This window comes from Pleurodeles waltl, chromosome 1_2, assembly GCF_031143425.1.
Source record: "Pleurodeles waltl isolate 20211129_DDA chromosome 1_2, aPleWal1.hap1.20221129, whole genome shotgun sequence".
Lineage (NCBI taxonomy): Eukaryota > Metazoa > Chordata > Amphibia > Caudata > Salamandridae > Pleurodeles > Pleurodeles waltl.
In genome coordinates this window covers 1,295,088,901-1,295,112,228 of record NC_090437.1, presented here as the reverse complement: position 1 = coordinate 1,295,112,228, position 23,328 = coordinate 1,295,088,901, and the positions used below count along the sequence as shown (strand labels likewise).

Below are 23,328 nucleotides of genomic sequence, written 5' to 3'. Positions count from 1 at the left end.
GTAAGAGAGCATTGCACTGCAAAGTATCATATTGCAGGACTGAGGTGCATTACTTGTGCACAACAGAGTTTTGCGAGTCATTACTGAAATAGAAGGGGTAAAAGCCAGAGCTGGTGACTTTGGAACTGGGGAACGAGGTCTGAGTTCCAGCCTCAGCTCAATATCCTACAAAATCAACTAATCCTCCCCCCATCTAAAAAAACCTGTAATGGAATCTGGTTCTCATGCAAAGTGTTCTAATGCCCTTGGGTCAAGTTTGCACTATATAGAACTGCAAAGAAAGGCATGGCAGCCAAGGACGTGTGTGCCATGTGTCCCTCAACCAGAAAGTCCTGGCTGCTTCGCATAGGATGCAGCAAGTGCAGGCCTGCCCTACAGCGAATGCACTGGTGTGAAGCAGTACACTGCTCTTCTGCACAAACAGGCTCCTTTCTCTGCGTGTGCAAATAGGGAGTCCTCGCTGCTTGCCTGTCTCCTTTTTAGGCTTCGCATAGACAGCGAATGCGCCGTCTCTGCAAGACTTTACTTTACATACAGTGGGCTTACAGCCTGCCCGTAGCTCACTGTGTGTCGGCCTCAGCGTCGCTCTCATCTCCTTTGTCCCCTCTTCTTTTGTTTGTCCCTCCCCGTAGCCTGGACAAAGTCATTTGTGTCCATTCACTGCTCTCTTTTTCCTTTGTGTTCAAGCACTCCGTATGAGTGCTCGTATTTTCAGTCTGTCTCCCGTATCCTGGTTCATATAGCTTCTATTCCCTCCCACCCTTCCATGTTGATTCTTTCCCCTCCCACGCCCTACCCTCTACTCTACACCACTCCATTCTACGCTACAGCACTCTGTGCCACTGCACTCTATTCTGCACCACTCTACTATACGAAACTGCACTCTACACCAGTCTATTCTGCACCATTCTACTCTACACCACTGCGCTCTACACCACTCTACGCCACTGACTTTAAACCACTGTACTCTGCACCACTTCACATCAATGCACTTTACGCCACTCTACTCTACACCACTCTACGCCACTGCACTTTATGCCACTGCACTTTGTGCCTCTGTACTCTAATCTGCAGCACCCTACAGTACGGCACTTTATGCGCTCTATGACACTCTACTTAATGCCAATGTACTCTATGGCATTCACTCTACGCCACTCTAATCTACTCTGCACCGCTCTACTCTAGGCCAGTACACTCTATGACACTCTACTCTGCACCACTCTACTTCACGCCACTGCAGTGTATGCCACTGTATTCTATGCCACACCACTCTACTCTAGGCCACTGCACTCTATGCCACTGCACTCTGTCACTGCACTCTTCGCCACTGCTCTCTACCCTGTACCACTGCATTCTACTCTGCACCACTGCAATCCACATAAATGCACAATATGCCCCACTGCAGCACTGTACACCATTACACTCTACTCTGCGCCACTGTACTCTACTCCACTGCACTCTATGCTACCCTACTCTACTCTGCACCACTGCACTCTATGCCGCTCTAATCTACTGTGCACCACTGTACTCAATGTCACTGCACTCTACGCCACTCTACTCTGCACCACTCAACTCAGTGCCACTGCACTTTACACTACTCTACGCAACTGCATTCTACAGCACTATACACCACTCTGCTCTACGCCACTACACTCTACACCATCTACTCTGAACACCACTCTACTCTGCACAACTCTAATCTACACTACTGCACTCTATGCTACTGCACTCTACTCTACCCCACTGCACTCTACTGTACTTTGCACCACACCACTCTATGTCACTGCAGTTAATGTCACTCTACTATACGCCACTGCACTGTACCCCAGTGCACTACATACCACTCTACTCTACTCTGCACCATTCTACACCACTGCACACTAACTACTGCATTACATGCACTCTATTCTGCATCACTCTACGCCACTGCACTCTACGCCACTGCACTGCGCACCGATCTATGCTATGCCACTTCACTCTGCTGTACATCACTCTGTTTCACTGCACTATACCCCAGTGCACTAAATGCCACTCTACTCGGCACCATTGTATGCCACAGCACTCCGCACTACTGCACTCTACGCCACTCTATTCTACTCTAGACCACTCTATTCAAGTTTGCACCACTCTATGCCACTGCACTCCATGTCACTATGCACTACACCAGTCCACTCGACTCCACTCCACTGTACTCCACTGTACTCTATGCCAGTCCACTCCACACCACCCCATTCTATGCCACTTCACTCTATGCCACTCTACCCCACTCCACACCACTGTATGCCATGTCACTCCATTCTATGACACTCCACTCTAGTCTACCCCATGCCACTCTACAGCACTGTACTCAGTTATGCCCTATGCCAATTCACTCTATGCCACTGCACTCTACTCTCCACCACTCTACTCTGTTCCAGTCCACTCCACACTACCCTATGCCACTTCACTGTACTGTGACACTGTACTCTACTCCACTCTACCCCACTTCACTCTACTGTACACGTGCAATGTGGCTAAAAGGAAGCCCATTAGCTTTGCCAATGCTTGTTTTGCTAATGTCCAGGAGTACATTACGTAGCAGCGATGGGCCCTCGAAGTTTTAAAACCCGTAATTTACCATAAATGGATCCAAAAATTAGCTTCTAGATACTAACCAAGTAATGTTTTGCCAAAGGTTGTGATCAGCGAATCTGCAGCACATTTGGAGGGGGTGAATCTTTTTTGTACCCCAAGCTGAGTGCATAAGCGCGAGCCTGCAGCTCTGCCTCGATGGCACAGGGTTTGACCAGCCTCACCGGTGAATGAGGAGCCCACCACAGGCGGCTGGTCCTAGTCTGGTCACGTGCTCCCCCTGGCGCCATCTTGCATTCTAAGGATGCTGGGGCAGTGTGCATGAAGGGCCCGTGTGATGCTTAAAAGAAAACAGTCAGCGCGAAGTGTTGTTTCAAAATGAAATATCACAAAAACAAACTTAAAATGCCATCCATCACGCTGCGTGCGTTCGTGGGTTTTCCTATTCCTGAAATTCAGGTCCTTTGTTCAGTTGGAGGGGAAGAAAGGCGTGTTTATTTTTCATCCAAGCAACTTTTCAAGTCCGCCCTTTGGCTCCAAGGGGCGCAGTACTTCTTCTGCCAGAGTCGGTAAATCCTGGTGGATTTCTGTTTGTACGTGTTTCATGCGGAGGCGCGGGCCTGGCCCTGCGGTGGCTGCCAGCTGATAACGCGGGCACCGGTGGTGCCTCCCTCGTGGGCTGGCAGCTGGGCCCTGTTACAGGCAGGGAAAGCGCTGCTAAGTGGAAGCAGACGCCGAGGGGCCGGTGGAGGCGGCCAGCACCTTTTGGGGGCCGGCCCTCCTCAGAGGGTACCTTCAAGATAAAACAACTTCATGGCGTCTTAACTCCCTCGAAAGAGAAAGGAGGAAATGTGGCGAGAACAGGATAAGTCGAACCAAGAGGAACTACTGGCAGGATGTTTGGGAATAAATAATTTCCCCCTCCTCTCCATGGGGCTGAATTTGTACCAAGAGATCGGCCGGGTCATGTTATATTATGGACATTTGTGTAGCGCCATTCTGCCATTGATAAGGCTTTTTGGCGCTTCTACTGGGGTTGAACATCGCAGAACAGAGCCTGATTGGGTTTTTGCTGATGTGTTACTTTTGTGTGTGTTCTGATCGCATTCTCAGTTAGGCACAGAGTGACCCCACTGCGGGTCCCTGTCCTGGACAGACTAATGCATTCTGGTAGCTTTGGTTTATGGCTAAAAAGCTAATTAGATCAACACACCTGATAGTAATGAATTGTAAATGAAAAGTCCAGGCCTGGAAACAGTGGCAACCCTACTTCGGTCTCTTATGTGTTCGAGGTGTGGGCTCATGATTGTGGCAGGGGCGTATACCAGAGGCCGCCGCAGCCCCCCGCGATGTGTGTGTGTGTGGTTGGGGGATGGGGAGAGGGCGGGTGAGGCAGGCTTACCCATACTGGAGGGGGGGCCCTCAGCCCCTAGTGATGTGAGTCTGGGGGGGTCCCTTCAGCATATCTTTCACGTTTTGTTTCACCACAGGATTGTGGCATTTAAGTGTTGAGGCTGGATTGGTTTGACAACTCATCTTCTAGCTAAATAGGCATGCCCATTGCCCTGCGTTTGGAGGGCCAGGAGAAAGAAAGTGAGAGAGAGCGTGTGTGTTCACATAGAGGGTGTGTGTATGTAGGGGTGTGTGTGTGTGGAGGTGTGTGTGTGTGTGTGTGTGTGTAGGGGTGTGTGTGTGTGTGTGTGTAAGGGTGTGTGCATGTGTAGGGGTGTGTGTGTGGAGGTGTGTGTGTGTGTGTAGGTGTGTGTGTGTAGGGGTGTGTGTATGTGGAGGGGTGTGTGTGTGGAGGGGCGTGTGTGTAGGGGCGTGTGTGGAGGGGTGTGTGTGTGGAGGGTGTGTGTGTGGTGGGGTGTGTAGGTGTGTGTGTGGAGGGGTGTGTGTGTGGTTTCTTGGTAACAATGTAGGTGGTTGCTGCATTAGCCAACTACAGCGTTGTATGTGAGAATTTCTGTGCTGTGTGCTTGGATGTTAGCACGTGATGTATAATCGTGGTAAGTGCTATTGCTAGCACAGTGGTTTTCAGCTACCTTTGCTGTGTCGAATGTATGTTGTCTGTCTAATGTGCTCTTCTTACAAGCTTGTGCACTTGTTGCCACTTGTGCTGCCTTCACTGCTTGGCCTCAGGGATTTTGATTTCTTGTATGTTTATAAGCAGTACATAGCACAGACCTAGCCAGATGGGCAGCGGACTGTGGCGTGTGCTCGTACCAATCACCGCAGTAGGCCCAGTAATCCAAACTGTAATATGAACAGGAGATACACAACCTTTCGAAGGCAGGGATACTGGTAAGGGAGCGAACTCCCAGTTGGATCACCAATCAAAGGCTGTGGCTTGAGACCAACCTGTGCAACTTTTTAAAGTCAAGGATAGGTCCTGCTGCTGTACATTCACACCAAGTGAGCAGGATAGCAATTGGAAAGTAATCAAAGTTGTTGACCTGAGCAGAACCAAGGCAACTTTTTTTTTTTAATTCTCTTGCTCTTCCTAGGCTGAAAGAAGCCAGTTTTGAGCAGGGATTCAAGGCTCAAGCGTGCTCCCAAGGGTTTCTAGTATGTGGAAAATCTCCATTGTGGCACATCCGAGTTGTGTCTTGGCTCAAACTCTAGCTCGACTGGCACTCTGTCCATGAGACGATGAGGCATGTAATGTTGGTGGGTTTGAGCCCTGACGGAGGAGGACTAATCAGACCATCATGCCACCTGTCCTCCCCGCTCCACGCAAGACCAAAGCTTTATTTTAGATCCCAGAGACTCTTGCTCTTTAGTGTGCATGAGGTGCTACCCTCGTGCCCTCCTAAAATTTTCTCCAAGGAAGGTTGTGGATAAGAAAGTTTACCCTGCACTCATGGATTTTGCTAGGGCACCACCATGATATGATTTTAATGGAAGCAGGGTGACCAGGATTTCAAAGCTAAGACGCGTGATAAAACCAAAGAGCTACAATTTGGTAGTGACCATGGGAACAGTAGGAGGATGACGGTAAGAGTATGGTCCACAGAGAAGGACTCCATTGACACAGGAGCAGGCCTTGTACCCAGGTAATAGGTACAAGAAAAATACAACTAAAGTAGAATTGGTCACTTCATTTTACATTTGCCTATTGTGCATTTTTCATAGGGTGGTAGTTCCGCTACCTCATGCCATTCATGGCTCTGGATGTGCCCACCCAGTGTATAAACTCAGCACACCTTGTGAAATGTGTGTTGTTTAATGTTGGGAGGGGACCTGTGTCCTTCTCATGCCTAGATGTTGGTCAGAAGGAGGGAATATGCAGCTCTTAAGAGGCTGGGTTATTCGGGACACCCATGGACCTGCTATGACTATGCTTAGCATCCGACCTCACCTGCTAGGTCCTACAGCAGTGAACATCTAGGGCGAGCCAATGTCGAGCAGCAGCATGGTTTTTAAAAAAGACATCACTGCTGCGATGGCCAGTCAACCCACGAGATAAGGGGCAGATGGAAGGGCCAGCATTGGAGTAGCCCACATGCTGACCCATTCTCAAAGATGGAACGTCTATGTGTCGGGTTGTAAGAACAGATGATCAAATACCAAGACTGTCTCAGCAAGTCTGCGTGGCGTGGTTGTGTTCCTTGACCAGTGGGTGTATGATGTTGTTTAAGGCAGTGGCTGCCATCCTTTTGATTTCTGTGGACCCCCACTTTATCATTATTGGAACCTGGGGACCCCCACTGAATCATTATTAGAATCCGGGGACCCCTCACTGCGTCATTACCGAGAGCCGGGGACTTGGCCTGAACATTGTCGATGATTTAAAACGCAAAACAATACACAAAAAATACTGAAACAAGCATTCATCAAACACATACACAAATAATAATTATTTAATTTGCTAACCAATATAAATAAAGAATAATTTAATTTTAATAGGAATGTTGAAGCTTTTCTAGATTCAATTAAAGCCACACATCATCCATACCACATTCTGTTTGATGCCCCTGCACTGCTCCCACGAATCAGTCTGAAGATACTAATTTAATTTTTAGCCTCCAATTCCAAATTTCTTGAAATTTACAGTACGTTTGAAAATTTTCAGTTGTACATTAAGCCACTTTATCTATATACACTTTATTAATCTGTTAATACTATTGAATTTTCTAAGCAGCCACGGACCCCCTGAGGGAGGCTTCGCGGACCCCCAGGTGTCCCCGGACCACAGGTTGAGAACCACTGGTTTAAGGTTAAGGTTTTCTTGGTACCAGTTTACTGTAAAAGTAGTTTATATTAATTTATTAAATAAACCCCAATCAGTGGTGTAACATGAGCCACCCGCAGCCCCCACAGTGGGGGGTGAGCTCCAGGGGGTCCCCTCAGCAAAAGTGGTAGGTGGTGGGTCAGGGAGGGGGTCCCCCCTCCATGTACTTTGCAGGGGGGGTCCCTCAAGTTTCGTTACGCCACTGACCCCAATACCTTCATAATAAACTCTAATAATCTCCTACATAATACTGCACAGGTCTCAGTGAGTTTTGTTTGGAACCTGAAGTTTCGTCCTAGTTCCTGAGCGTTCCTGTCCTACTGTACCAGGGGTCATGTTGGACTGAATAGTTTCCTAACACAGAGCCAGTTCCCCATTTTAAAGGTTACCAGATTTTTATCAGTCAAATATAGGACACTCTTTGTTCATGCATCACTAAATGAACACAGTCAGTGTACGAGCCAAGTCCTTTTAAAGGATGTTTCCACCAAGATCACATAAGATGTGCACTGTCGGGATGTGTCCTCAATGCCCTGAACAATATGCATTCTTCAATTCTTAGCACTGTTTTTTCATCTTAAGCTACATGTGGAACTTCGGAAAAATGTTGATTAAGAAGGTGGATTTTAAAAGGCTTTAAATTGTGAGCTCAGGAGTTTCTATGAGTAGCTCAGTATTGTGGAAGCACCCCAAAACCATTTTCTATGTGCACCAACAAGGGCATTTACTTGCTCAAGATGGACATTTTAGTAATGAAATATGAGATTTTAATCTGAAAAAAACAAATATGATTTTTTTTTAAATGTCCTAACAGAAACATGTTGGTGAGAGGGATAAGGCCTCTTAGAATATTGTCACCTAAAGAATTGTGTTTTCAGACCTCGGGCCTCATTACAAGTTTGGCGGTTGGACAGTGCGCAGTCCGATGGTGCTGGTCAGGGGGGGCGCTGGGCATGGGCAGCGCAGGGGCCACCCTCTGGCCTTTGGCACTGGCTTTCTGCCAGCCTTTCCATGGCGAGGTGGCCGCAACGGAAAGGCTGGCGGAAATCTGAGATGTAATCAACTCGGACCACTGTCAGCCCAATGGGAACAATGTTCCTGGCGGTGACGGCGGTCCCCTGGCGGGTCCTCCTGCCAGGGTTCTAATGTGGCGGTCGGACCGCCTGGAGTGCGGCAGCCCGACTGTCACCATGAGTGTGGAGGTCCTCGGTCCGCCACACTGTTAATGAGGTCCCTAGTCACTTCCCAGCTACAAAATGCTCAGAGAGTGCTCCCCCTTTGGACTACAGCATGTAAAGGAGTCTGATAAGAGGAGACACAATTTATGTATGTATTTATATGGTATTTGTATAGCAGAAACCTCAGCCAAAAGTCAGGAGAGTGATGTGCAGTGTCTAAGGGAAGTATATGTCCGTGAGTGGATCACTGACATAATATTGTGAACCTTAATATTGAGAGACAAAAATATTTTGTCAAACATATTGTTTAGCAAAACTACTGTGATCCTATACTTATAATGTAAAATCCAAAAATATTGGGTCAAGAGTATCGACCAAAAATAGGCAAAATCTAGTTTAAAAAAAATAAATATTGACTTTAATGCAATGTATATAAAGTAGTTTATTTTTTAAATATAACATATTTGTTACTTGATACATTTGATGTATTTATTTTAAGTGTGTATATATATATATATATATATATATATATATATATATATAAACATATATATATATATATATATATATATAATCCTTGACAGATGGAACGATAACCATCCGACGGCTGCACCAATCCCTTTGTTAAATCTTGACCATTGAACCGAAGTCAGATGCAACAATGTTAAATTGAATTAGTTCAGATTTATTCCTTATAGTGGTTACACAGAGTCCTGCATGGAATGTATATATATATATATATGCACAGTCACTCAAAAAAACAAAGGTTACAGGGACATTATAGATAGGTTGATGTTTTACCCATACAGAACCATAGAAATTCAGCAGTTATAGTTATACTTACAGTTAAACTTATGTTAAGAAACTATAGCTCATTGCCCAAAGTTACTTTCTGGCCTGTGTTATAGTTTCTTCAGATAAGCATAACTGTCAGTATAACTATAACTGCTGAATTTCTATGGTTCTGTATGGGTAAAACGTAAACCTAACTATAATGTCCCTGTAACCTTTGTTTTTTTCAGTGAATTTCTATAGTTTTTTTTAATGCACACGTTAATAGTTCTGTCAGGTTGCAGCGAGCCAATTAGGGCCTTGTTTTTCCCCAGGATCCAAGGAGAATCCGAGGAGGATCCTCAAATTCACAGATCAGCTGAAAAAAAGAGCAATTTTTCCATGTTTCCCATGTGGTCAGGATTCCTGTATCGTAAACACATATGTTTTTACACTGTTTTTTCTCACCTCTCCAGGCAATGCAAGAAACAAAATGACGGCCGGACTTTTTCTCAGGTTTTGGCCAGCCAATCAGAGCCTTACTTTTCCTCAGAATCCACTGAGGATCCAAGGAGGATATGCATCCCTATATATATATATTTATATATATATATATATATATATACATACAAATTTGGTTTTCATTTAATAACTAGAGAACTACTGAACGGATTTACACCTAATTACAAAAAGGGCACTTTCTGGACCAAGAGCTGCTTTTCTGCCAAACTTGGTGTAATTCTGTCCAGTGGTTCTGGCTCTATTGTTGTTCAAAATCCCAATTGAAAAATGCATGGGGAAAAAGGCCCCCCTTTTTCTTGGCCCCCGCTAGACGGATCACCCTGAAACTTTCCAGACAGACGCTGAAGCGAGCTTTGTATTGTCTTGGAAAATTTTGTGAAGATTCATCAAACAACGCGAAAGTTAGTAGCAAAACAAAAAATGCTTTTTCTATAGCAACAAGGGGCCTGATTATTGCGGTGGCGGTCAGACCGCCGCAACTTTGGTGGTCCGACCACAACATTACAACCCTGGTGGGCGGACCCGCCAAGAGACCGCCGTCTCCCCAGGAACATGGTTCCTGACCTGGTGACACCGGCCTGAGTTGTACTCACCAGGGCGGTACTGAATTCAGTGCCACCTGGCTGATTACAGCGCAGCTTTCCACCAGTCTTTCCATGGCGAGGACCCCGCCATGGAAAGGCTGGTCAAAAGGCAGTGCTGGGGGCCACAGGGGAGCCCCTCCACTGACCATGGCATGGGCAGTGCACAGATTCTATTCCCCTAAAAACTCAACAAACCGCCACTACGCTATAAATAACTAAACTTAAAAATAAATTATTATAACACTTAATTACAAACTATATATTAAAAATGAATCCGTTATACCAACAATTCTAATACCTAAAATTAATATATTAACTACTAAAATACATTAAGTAATTTAAAAAACAATATTGTTTACAACTGTATTAAAGAAAACAATATTAAAACAACATCTTCATTCCTGACAACATATTTACCACAAAAACAATATTTTTGCCAATTATATTCTATATCACGATATTTTTGTATTAACATTTTTTGACACTATGGGCCTCATTTTTAGTTTGGCAGAAAGCCCGTCTGCTAAACTCCTGACAGGGTAGCCACAGCCGTAGTGGCGACCACCCAGCCGGACCTATTAGGTGTTTCCCACTAGGCTGACGGGCGGAAACCAAGGTTTTTCACCCATCAGCCAAGCGGGAAACAGGTGGCAGCATTGTCTCAGTTTCAAAATCGAGCCAGCAGCAATGCTGCCACCTGCAGGGTGCACCAGCAGACAGTGAACGTTGCGAGGGTGCTGGGCAGGGGGACTCCTGCACTGTCCATTCCAAGTGCACCTGATTCCGCCTGCTGTCACCCTGTCGGGCACCACGTTCCTGGTGGTGACGGCGGTCCCCTGGCAGTCCAACCACCAGAGTCGTAATTTGGCAGTTGGACTGCCTGGAGTGCGGCGGTCCAACCGCCACCGCAAGTCTGGTGGTCCTTGGAACACCAGACTCGTAAGGAGGCCCTTAGTTCCCTTAGGAGGGCCCCCCCGACCAGGCTTCTGTGGGAGCCAGGTAAATTTGAAAGAATGAAGAACCTACAATTCAGAAAGACCACTTAAATTGCATTTTGAAAATATTTCAATGTTTCCAGAAATTGATTAAAACAGAAATTAATATCTTCTTCTTCTGCTGTTTCAGATACGAATGGCGAGAGGTCCACTACACCATCCCCACCACGATCTCCCAGCAGCCACAATGACAGCTGTAACATTGCACCGCTCACCCCATCCCAGTCCCCGGTAAGTCATGTTGAAGGTTGGCTTTCACTCAGTGCTCCATGATGAAGTCACAAGACAGTTGGAAAAAATGCACTGACCATACTAAAAACACACACACCTACAGTAGAGTTCAGATACCATTGTATTCTAGAATACCACCAAGGGCCTGATTCACAAAGATTTGTTGCAACTCATTCTTGTAGTTCTCCTGATATGTACTGAGTAGGCTAGGCGACTTTCAAAAGTAAGTCACACATACTCATAGGACAACCTTTGTGATTTGGTCCCAGTATCTTTTTACATGTTGATTTGCTTTCATAGTTGATAAGGATTTGAACAATGGTGTTTGATAATATTGCTACTCACAGATGTTTCACACCTATACCCTTCTTTTGCGTGCCACCATATGACTACTTATGTCCCCTATCTCTTTGCAGAGGAATGAGCCAAAGAAACAGAGAGGCCCTTCGTTCTTTGTGGTGGTAGCCATAGACTTTGGGACCACTTCCAGCGGCTACGCTTTCAGCTTCTCCAAGGATCCAGAGGCCATTCACATGATGAGGTGACATAATGAAACCTCTTTTATTGGGCTTCTATTGCTTTGAGAGATGCTTAGATTACCTTATGTTATGTTATGTTACCATGTTATGTTAAGTTATGATATGTTACGTTTAAACACATTAGGGCCCGTTATGAATTTGGCGAATGGAAAACTCCGTCCGCCAAACTCCCGAGAGGGTGGCCGCCGCCTACACGGCAACCTCCCCCCAGCACCATTATGGGTTTCCTGCTAGGTCGGAAAACAAGCTACAGCATTGTCTCCGGCTCATAATGGAGCCCACAGTAATGCTGTCGTCTGCAGGGTGCACCAGCAATGTGCAGACAGTGAACATTGCGAGGGTGCTGGCCAGTGTGGCCCTTCCACTGCTTGTGCCAACTGCATGGGCAGTGCAGGAGTCCCCCTGGGGCCCCCTGCACCTGTTCTTCGGCAGCCTTTTCATGGTGGTGCTACCGCCACTAAACCACTGGTGGAGAACAAGGTCGTAATTAGGATCTCCACCACTGCCAGACTGCCGGGATCAAAGATCCTAACGGAGCTGGCGGTCCGACCGCCAAGGTTGTAATGTGGTGGTTGGACCGCCGCATTGGCGGCAGTCCAGACCGCCACCGCTAGTGTGGCGGGCTAAGGCCCTAGGTCACATGATGTTATAGGTCATGTCACATTAGATTATGTAGTTACAGTAGGTCACATTTTGTCACCAGGATTTGTATTACACACCACTGACATCTATTTTATTTTGAAAAAACCTTGCAAAATGTTGAGGCTCAAAAGCTAAGTACTCGCGACAAATAAATATAATTTTTGACCCTGTTCTCTTGAAAAGGCTCCACCTTCCCTAAAAGAATGCACTGCCAGAGTACGTCTAACCCCTGTCAGTTAAGCTCAGGAAAGATTGTTTACCTTTTCGTCAGCTGTTAGACCTGGCAGCTTTTTGGCGTGTCTCCTCTGTCTTTTTGCCTTTTGACCTCCTGGTTTTGGACTCTGTTTTTGCTGGTTTATTGTCTCTGCACACTTTACCACTGCTAATCAGTGCTAAAGTGCAAGTGCTCCCCATCTAAATTGTACTTTGGATTGGTTTATCCATAATTGGCATATTTGATTTACTGGAAAGTCCCTGGTAAAGTGCACCAGAGGTGCCAAGGGACTGTAAATCAAATTCTACTAGTGGGCCTGCAGCACTGGTTATGCCACCCACAGTAGTAGCCCTGTAAACATGGCTCAGACCTGCCACTGCAGTGTCTGTAAGCGCAGTTTTAAACTGCCAATTCGACTTGGCAAGTGTACCCACTTGCCAGGCCTAAACCTTCCCTTTTACTACATGTAAGGCACCCCTAGGGTAGGCCCTAGGTACCCCATGGACAGGTTGCAGTGTATGTTTAAGGTAGGTCATATACCAGTGTGTTTTATATGTCCTAACAGTGAAATACTGCCAAATTTGATTTTCACTGTGTAAGGCCTATCTCTCTCATAGGTTAACATGGGGGCTGCCTTTAAATATCCCTAAAGTGCAGATTCCCTTTGGGAGCAGATGAAAATATGGAGTTTAGGGTCTCTGAACTCACAATTTAAAAGTACATCTTTTAGTGAAGTTGGTTTTTAAATTGTCTGTTTGAAAATGCCACTTTTAGAAAGTAGGCATTTTCTTGCTTGTACCATTCTGTGACTCTGCCTGTTTGTGGATTGTCTGTCTGGGTCAGTTTGACAGTTAGGCTGTTTTGCACCTCTCTAGACAGTGACACAAAAGGGGGCAGGGGTGTAGCCTGCATATCCTGATGAGCCATTTGAGCTAGAGAGGAGGGGGGAGTGGTCGTTCACACCTGAAAGGACTGTGCATGCTCTCACACAATGCAGTCTCAGATCCCCTGGTGTGCGTCTGGGGCCTGGCCTGGACAAGGAATGATCTTGCAAACACTTGAGACTTTGCTTTGAAGTTTGCCAACTTCAAAGGCAGAACTGGGTATAAGAAGAAGACCAAAAACCTCAGACTTTTAGGCCCATATTTATACTTTTTTAGCGCCGCATTTGCGTCGTTTTTTGACGCAAAATCGGCGCAAACGTACAAATACAATTGTACTTTGTAAGTTTGCGCTGCTTTTGCGTCAAAAAACGAGGCAAATGCAGCGCAAAAAAAAGTATAAATATGTGCCTTAGAATCTTTCTGGAACCAAGAGGACGCCTTTGCCCAGGAGAAGAGCGGAAGAACTGAAGGAGGAGTACTGTCCCTTTGCTGTGTTGCTTTGCTGGACTGGCCTGCAGTTGCTGCTTCTGCCTGAAAAGAGTGCAAAGGGTGAACTTTGCTGTGTGTCCTGCTTGAGAAAATTCTCCAAGGGTTGGAGTAGAGCTTGCCCCATGTTGGAAGTCTCAGGGACACCAAAGACTTCAGTTTCCTCGACCTGCAGCACTGGGGACTGTGTGTTTTGTGCTGTTCAAGAGGAGAAACCACTGCAACGCCACCAACGACGCCGCTGGCCTGCACCCTGACCTGTCGATGACACACGGAGTCGCATTGCCCCCGTTCGCACCGCGAACCTGGTCTCCCCGATGCCGTCATCAGACAACTTCACCGAGCCGCTGCTTGCACCGTGACCTGCGGGCCCCGCACTCCGGCCTCGCCTGCTCACACTGCAGCCTGGGCATCCCCGACGACGACACTCCTGCTGACACCAGCGCCAGCACCATCGACTCCTGTGTCGTCACCAGGCATCCTGCCTGCACCATGGCCTGTGGACACTGCTCATGAGGGTTACAAAGCACCGTTCCGTCCCGCTAGCTTGGGCCTTCCGGCGACAGCGCTTCAGCAACAACAACGCGGCTGCCTGCACCGTGACCTGTGGACACCGCACGTCACACCGCCCCGCTTCACTCCGCAGCCCTGGTCTCACTGACGCTGCTGGACGCCATCACCGAGCCGATGCCTGCACCGTGATCTGTGGGCACTGCACGTCGCATCGTCCCACTTTGCACCGCAGCCCCAATGCCATCCACGCCGGCGCACCTGACTTCATCAGCCTGGAGTTCGATCTGCAACGCTTGTGACCCCAAGGGCCCGACGACTCCTGCACCAACACCACGACGTCAGTGACGCCGCTCTCCGGAGCTCACCGCGAGGATCACGATGCCCTGCAAATCCAAGGTACTGTTTGTGGGTCTTCCTGACACCGTAGCTGGCCGGCAAATCCACGGCCGTCCTGAACTGTTGGTTTTGGTGATCACGACGCCGTGATAGCCCCAGGTGGAGCTATCGACTTCAAGGAACTGTATTTTTGAGTAAATCTTGCAGAATTCTTATTTTTATTACTGTATGTTGGATTTTTATCGTATTTGGTCTTTTTTTATATAGATAAATAATGGCTATTTTTCTAAAACTTTTGTGGTGTCCGTTTGTAGTGTTTTCACTTATTACTGTGTGTTATGTGCAAATGCTTTACACATTGCTCCTGAGATAAGCCTGACTGCTTGTGCCAACCTACCAAGGGGGTGAGCAGGGGTTATCTGAGCGGGTATATCCCTTATCCTGACTAGAGTGAGGGTCCCTACTTGGACAGGGTGCAAACCAACTTCCAACTAGAGACCCCATTTCTAACAGTAGCCATTTTGTTTGTCGGTTAGCACTCAACTGCAAATGAGGCCAATCTAACCCAAGAGATTACTGGAGCATCCCAGTTTTCAAACTGTGACAAGTGAATGGAGGTGGCGCTGTAGTAGCTGAGAATGTAATATCGCAAGCAGGTTGCTTTAACAAGGACTGAAAGTACCTACTGTACATATAAGTGTATTATCCTTATGCATATGGTTCTTCATTGGTTGAAGACCACAATCAAATTACATGGATTCCTCTTTGCATTAGTATACCTAGTAACAGTTCTTGGGCCCACAGTTCTCTCCAGATTGAACAGTGAGATGATGTTCTGTTGTGAAGTTAATGGGTTCTTCCTGCTTCCAAACTCATGTAGCAGTAAAATGTGTGATATATTACAATATAATTTAACATAAAATACTTTAGCATAGTAGAGCGTGAAGCGGCCTAACGTTAGATAGCACAGCATAACATCAGGTTTTCAACCAGTGGGTGGAGATCTACAATTTCTCATTCTTCAAATATTTTACGTAATGACGTTGATTTGGACATCAGCTCTAGGTTTTACTTCCTCTGATAAGTCAATCTACTCTGGCTATTGACCTCAGTTTCTGCCACAACTCCCTTAAGTCAAATATAGTGTGCCTCAAACAGTACACTTTACCAATCAGTCATTAATTTATCTGTATTTATTCTATTCACTAATTTATTCCATCAGTAACTTATTCATTCGTCAGTCTACCCTTTTTTCCTTTTTCCCATTCCTCATGGATTCACCTCTCCATCAATAGCATAATTATCTCATTTATTCTTGCTTCATTTGTGCTTTTCATTGCTTCCATTCATTTATTCCTTCAACAATCCATTTGACAATCCATTTATGGACTCACTTATTTCTCAGTACATTATGTGGCATGTGTCTATAAATACACATACTCGTTCCCTTATTCCTATGTCTACGCAATCACTTTTTCATCAAACTGTTAACTCAATCTTTACTGTGTTTATTTGTTCATCACCCTTTCACTCATTCATACATGCCTGTGCATTTGTTTACCCATGTATTTATTTTTCTGCTCATCCACCAGTTAATGTATTCAGCTATTTTTGCATTCATCAATACACACATTGTATGAAGCTTCAATTCATCCACTTATTTATGTTTTCAACTATCCATTCATACCCACAGTATTCTAATGGCATTTAGGGGACGATTACGAGTTTGGCGGACAGGAAGATCCACCTGCCGAACCTCCGACGCGGAGGTTACCACCTTACTGACTACCTCCCCACCAGCCCCGTTACTGCGTTCCTGCTGGGCTGATGGGTGGAAACCAAGGTTTTTACAAGGGTGCCGCCCTGGCTAATTCCAACCGGCATGCGGCGGAGACTGGGGTAGTTTGGTGGTCTGACCGCTAATCTCTTAATTTGCCGGTCGGACCGTCAACCAGCGACAGTAATGACCGCCACTGCAAGTCTGGCAGTCTGTTGACCGCCAGACTCATAATGAGGCCCTAAATCCTTATAGCTACTTGGGTGTATGTTCATCTCTGCATCCATATATAATCCATCCATTCCAGAGTAGTGCACAGGATCACACAAAACATTGGTATGTGCTTTCTCCCATTTCGCCATCACTCATCATTATCAAACAATTTCTCAAACTACTTCTCTATCCTTGAGCTGTGCTGTCACCTATTAATTCATATTGCCATGAATTATTCATCTACCGATTTGTTTTTGTCGCCAAAAATCTAAAATATATGTAAATAGTAGGAGTAAGCTTTTAGGGCCTGATTCTTAACAAATATAATAACGCTATCCTAAGGTGGTTACAATATCTAATGCATGTTTTTTACTCATTTTAGAAATTCACACAGGTTCTACAGATGTAACCCAGCAACATTTATAAGATTAAAGTCATACTTCACAGAAACATTGGTGAATTTGCAATGCCATGTTTTCCTCTCCACAGGTAAAATGTTTTTCCCTGTGGAAAAAAACTCTTTCCACTGATTTTGTGGGTGTTCTCCCCCCTTCCCACCCTGAAAGGGATTCTCACCTTCCATTTATGGGGTGGAAATAGGTTTTAGGGTATTTTGTAAATACTCCCAAATATTGTGCACCAACTATCATGGCATTGCAGCTCATGTCTACTGCATATCACAGGGAATAGATTTACTCACATGAGAATCTCCATTCATGCCTTTACAAAATTAAGCCTAATACTGTGATTTCCTAAACTGGCTTATAATTGTAAAAAAAAGGCCGCTTGCACATTTAAGGTAAAGTTGCATGCTCAAATATGTTTGTGATCAGCGCCCTAAAGAGAAAGTCCACGATACCTTGAGCCACATTTATGGACAGCAGTGTTATCTATTTATTTATGCAGGTTTATACAGAGCAGCCATTACCCATTAAATAACAATGCTAATAAATATTGAGTAACAAGATGTATAAAGGATTTAACAAGGAAGTAATACATATTTTAGCAGTAGAGAGGTGAGCCTCAAAGCAAGAAACAGTACACAATCTAAGGACGCCAGTAATTGTAGGTAGGGGAGAAATTAACTAGAATGTCTTTCTAACAGAAGGGCTTTCAGTTTCAGATTTAAAGACTGTCAGTGAGGTAGAGGTGCATGAACCCAGGTAAAGAGCTCCGTACTCTGGTCGCACTCCAAGAGAAGGATTGAGCCATATCCCTTTCCCTTTTAAGGGCCGGGGTTCCTAAAAGCAGAGATTCATCATTTTGCCATATTCTAGACCCCTGAGAACATGAGCTTGCAGCTAGGTAATGTGGGATGGAGGTGTGATGGGCCCTGTGACAGTCCTTGCTAATTGCCCTCTCTTCAATAAGAAGGCAGCGGAGTATTACCATTACCGATGACATATGGTCATTCCTTTTTTCCCCAGAGAAGAAACATGATGGTTCCAGTGCTTGTATCAGAGGTTTGAGATCTTGTTTTGGAATCATCGAACAGATTCCCCAGAGCGGACTCCATTGAGGGCTTGCATTTTTGGTCATGAAGTTGACTTGTTGCTGTAGAATGAGCCTTTTGTCAAGGATGAGGATGACTCTTTTGAGGGCATTCATCCCAAGTTGTGGAAGCCACTGTAGGTTTTCCCTGACCTGGTCCACATACCTGAATGGTGAACCTAGGCAAGGAAATTAGGTATCGGGAAGACCACTGCAAAAGGGACAGACCTCGATGCACCAAAGGCAGACAAGTCCATTGGCAGACAAGCCACTTCCATTGGCTGACCACCTGAAAAGCCATCGTAGGCTCCACAGGTGGTTAATCAATGCTCCCCCCTCCTGTGAATGGGGCAGGTAAACAAGAGCTTGGTGGTGCGGAAGATCCACCAATTTACGGTGGAAGTCTTCCTCCACCAAGCTTTCAATGAGGCACTTTGTGAATTGATTAAAGAAAGAGACCTTTACATAAATAATGTGCAAAGAGGGGGCTGAAGAAGTGAACAGAAAGTAAAGTGTAGGTAGAACTAGGACAGTTGAGAGACCAATAATCCGACAGCAAAGAACACAGAACACAAGACTGCAAGACTTAGGGCCTGATTACGACCTTGGCGGACGGGATACGTCCGGATTACAAGTTCCATTATGTCCTATGAAACGTGTAAAACGGCGGGCGGGCTATCCGTCACGTTTGTGACGGATATCCCGTCCGCCATATTACAAGTTCCATTATATCCTATGAAACTTGTAAAACGGCGGGCTGGATATCCGTCATGTTTGTGACGGAGTAGCCCATCCACCAAGATCGTAATCAGGCCCTTAGGAAAGAGTGAGAAGACATACTCTGCAAAGTTCTGACCAATGTACAAGAGCAATTGACAACTAATGATAGATACAAACATTTTTGCGGTATGTTCAAATATCACACCGATCAGGGATGGACGATAAAACAGAATCAGCCCTGGCACAAACACTCAAACCAACCCTACACCGCATGATGCTGGGCTTAGAGTGAGGCTTCAGAGCATGGATGGGTCATGGCAACCTGCTGGGCTCTGAAAGCAGCCCCAAGCCTGCACCCTACCGGGGAAATGCCGAGTGACCGGGTGGCCAGTCCGGCCCTGAGTGGGATGCAGGGATCAACTTATTTCAAAGTAACAGGGGATGCACAACCTTGACATTTTCGGTTAATAGGCTAAAGCGAGACCTTACTGCATCAATGAAATGATTACAGATTTACTATTGAGTAACAGTATTTCATTGTTAAATTTACCTTACAGAGTGGTTTAAATCAAGCCTTACAAAAGAATCAGATATCATCTCTGTATGGAGCACTTGGCAAGAACAGCAAGGCAGCCAATAAACATCCATGACAGCCCGTAAAACAATGCCTGCCATGTATTAACAAAGGCACCGCCAGCTTCCTGTGCCAAAGAAATGCGATCTCTCTGGTTCATGAACCACACATGGGATCTGGGTATAAAGCCCTCACCATAACACAGCTAATGTGGGAACCCTGGCCTGGCTGCCTGCCCAGGCAGAGAGCATTCTGGGACTTAGGCCTCTGTGATTCTCGAAGTTTCTCGAGTCCCGCTGGCTCCTGCAGAGTCCACAGGGACAAGCGGGTCTTTACACAATGTTGCTTTAAGTGTCTTTCTTCCTAGAGTGCAGTCTAGAATTTTGAATGAGTGTGGCGAATAGAGCCAAAAGTGTGTGGAGCGGCCTCACAAATTGTGTAAATAAACATTACCTCAGGCCCCAGGGAGGGCAGTATTCCATTTATTTTATAGGGAGGAATGCGCTGGCTTTGCTCTGTGGTGGTGTGTGTCACTGTCTGGCGCCAATTTCTGGGTTGCTGACAGCAGCCGAGGCAACCTGGAAGAATACAAAACACACACGCACACACACGCGCACACACACACGCACACGCACACACACACGCACACACACGCTTTCACCCCGCCCCCCACCCCCACGACATGTCGACACATAAAATACACATAGAGAGGAAACAAGATCACCAGACACCCCGTGCTTAACAAAAAGTACACACAGCACCAGTACAGTGTTACAGGTGAAGGGATGCATGGTCCTTGTATGAAGTCAATGCAGACAGCACAAGTACACACTCCAGAAAATGAGGGGTCAATTTAGAATTGGTGCATCTGACACATGAAAGAATTCATGCTTTATAAATGCACATAAGAAGGTTGTGCACTCACATACACACTTCGGGCATAACACAACATTGTGTTGCACATGACAAAATGCACACATATGCACTACCAAAATGGATGCCAGCTCACACCACGAAATGAACAATTCATGGCTTATTGTGAGTACCCCTGACTGGGACTTTGAGACTTTTCAAAAGTTTGGAATTTACCGGGTGCAGGAAATGACACCTATTACAAGTACCCTCTCCATTGTAAAATGTGCCCAGACCATCAGTGGCTCAAATTCAGTGTATTCAAGTTGCACAAAAACACACATTATACATTAAAAGGTGTCCATGCGCCAGATCCGTCGACACATGCTTAACAAATACAACTCACATACAAACCATCCATGAAACTGTACATCAGGCCCACAGCACAGAATGTAGTAACTTCATTAACTCAGATCATTAATTCTTCTTTCATTCTCCTTTTAGGAAATGGGAGGGTGGAGACCCCGGCGTTGCTAATCAGAAAACCCCCACCAGCTTGTTGCTAACTCCAGAGAAGAAGTTTCACAGTTTTGGATACACTGCGAGAGACTACTACCATGACCTGGACCCGGAGGAGGCCAGAGACTGGCTCTACCTGGAGAAATTCAAAATGAAGATTCACAGCACCAGTGTAAGCTCAGAACTGGGGATTTCTGGGTCAACTCACATTATTTGGACACTAAAGTGTTACATAGGTGTGCAAAAAGGTTAATTTGCTTCCAGAAACTTCATATCTAGATTTAGATCAAGATCTTCTGATTATTCCAAGTACTGATTCTATTTTCAGCTAGGCAAAATTTACTTGTACAGCAAGTTTGCCACAGGTTTAGGGGTCGGGGAGCATGAGTGATGGCAGGAAAGCCATTAAAAGGCAGTGTATGCTTTCTGGCGATTTGCAAAATGTACAAATGTTCTTCACACCCAATTTGCACATCCCCAGTTAGTGGCAAAAAGTAGTGGATAAAGTGTGTTAACCATGAAAATCACCAGACCACCCCCATATTTGACGGAGCATTTTGGGAAGAGTTTCCTACCATGGAAACAGTGAGGTGCTCATCACGTCCCTGGCGGTCCGGTAGGTGGCAGTTCCACCACCGCGGTCCATGCGGTGAAGACTGCCGTATCACGTGGAAGGCGGTGTGGCCGACTGAAAACAGCAACACCGCCACCAGTCCCGCCAGTGTGGGTGGACCGCCGCAACCGGCAGGTGCCTTCCTCCGGGCCGGCGGCATGCTACACACTGCCGACCATATTACGAGAGTGCATACCGCCAGGGTTTTCAGGGTGGTCACCCCACCATGAAAACCCTGGCAGTAATGCACCCGATGACAGGAAAATCAATTCCTGTCCCACTCAAACATCCACACACACCCATTCAGACACACACACATGCCTGCACACACACACCACATACATACACATCTCGCCAACACTGGCCCCTATACAGTTGTCCCACCTACCTGTCAGGAACACACAGCAGCCCACGTCGTGGAGGTTGTCAGGTAGGGGTCCGCCGCGTACCAGACCGTCACCGCTGGCAATTGTCATCATGGACCCCAGGCCCCCATTGTCAGCAACGGTACCCCATTGGTTGGTGCACGGCGGTGCAAACTGCCAATGGTTCACCTCTGTGCAGAGACCGCCTGTAAGGAAATGCCTCCTTGGCATGGTTACCCCCTGACTTTTTGCCTTTTGCTGATGCCAGTTATGATTGAAAGTGTGCTGGGACCCTGCTAACCAGGCCCCAGCACCAGTGTTCTTTCCCTAAACTGTACCTTTGCTTCCACAATTGGCACAGCCCTGGCACCCAGATAAGTCCCTTGTAAATGGTACCCCTGGTACCAAGGGCCCTGATGCCAGGGAAGGTCTTTTAGGGCTGCAGCATGTCTTATGCCACCCTGGGGACCCCTCACTCAGCACATGCACACTGCCTCACAGCTTGTGTGTGCTGGTGAGGAGAAAATGACTAAGTCGACATGGCACTCCCCTTAGAGTGACATGCCAACCTCACACTGCCTGTGGCCTAGGTAAGTCACCCCTCTAGCAGCGTTACAGCCCTAAGGCAGGGTGCACTATACCACAGGTGAGGGCATATGTGCATGAGCACTATGCCCCTACAGCGTCTAAGCAAAACCTTAGACATTGTACGTGCAGGGTAGCCAAAAAGAGTATATGGTCTGGGAGGTTGTCAAACACGAACTCCACAGTTCCATAATGGCTGGGAAGTTTGGTATCAAACTTCTCAGCACAATAAATGCACACTGATGCCAGTGTGGAATTTATTGTAAATTGCACCCAGAGGGCATCTTAGAGATGCCCCCTGAATACCAGTCTAACTCCTAGTGCTAGGCTGACCAGTTTCTGCGAGCATGCTACAACCAGACGGGTTGCTGGCCACCTGAGGAGAGTGCCTTTGTCACTCTGTGGCCATGAACAAAGCCTGTACTGCGTGGAGGTGCTTCTCACCTCCCCCTGCAGGACCTGTAACACCTGGTGGTGTTACAGTGCCCCAGGGCATCCCAGCTAGGGGAGATGCCCGCCCCTCAGCCACTGCACCCACTTTTGGCAGCAAGACTGGAGGAGATAATGAGAAAAACAAGGAGGAGTCACCCACCAGTTAGGACAGCCCCTAATATGTCCTGAGCTGAGGTGACCCCTGCCTTTAGAAATCCTCCATCTTGAGATTGGAGGATTCCCCCAATAGGATTAGGGATGTGCCACCCTCCCCGCAGGGAGGAGGCAGAGGGTGTAGCTACCCTCCAGAACAGTAGCCATTGGCTACTGCCCCCAGACCTAAACACACCCCTAAATTTAGTATTTAGGGGCACCCCAGAACCAAGGAAATCAGATTCCTGCAACCTGAAACAAGAAGGACTGCTGACCTGAAAGCCCTCCAGAGACGACAGAGACGACAACTGCTTTGGCCCCAGCCCTACCGGCC

The 23,328-nt window shown here is 46.5% G+C and overlaps 1 protein-coding gene across 2 annotated transcripts in view; it reads left to right on the top strand.

The window, feature by feature from the left end:
• HSPA12B (heat shock protein family A (Hsp70) member 12B) overlaps positions 1-23,328 on the top strand; it is a 222,207-nt gene that overhangs the window by 96,342 nt on the left and 102,537 nt on the right. For both annotated transcript variants that reach the window (XM_069205226.1, XM_069205221.1), the window contains exons 3-5: positions 10,986-11,086; positions 11,503-11,627; positions 20,832-21,018. In XM_069205226.1, the coding sequence (XP_069061327.1) occupies positions 10,986-11,086; positions 11,503-11,627; positions 20,832-21,018 (413 nt within the window). The remainder of the gene's footprint in view (positions 1-10,985; positions 11,087-11,502; positions 11,628-20,831; positions 21,019-23,328) is intronic.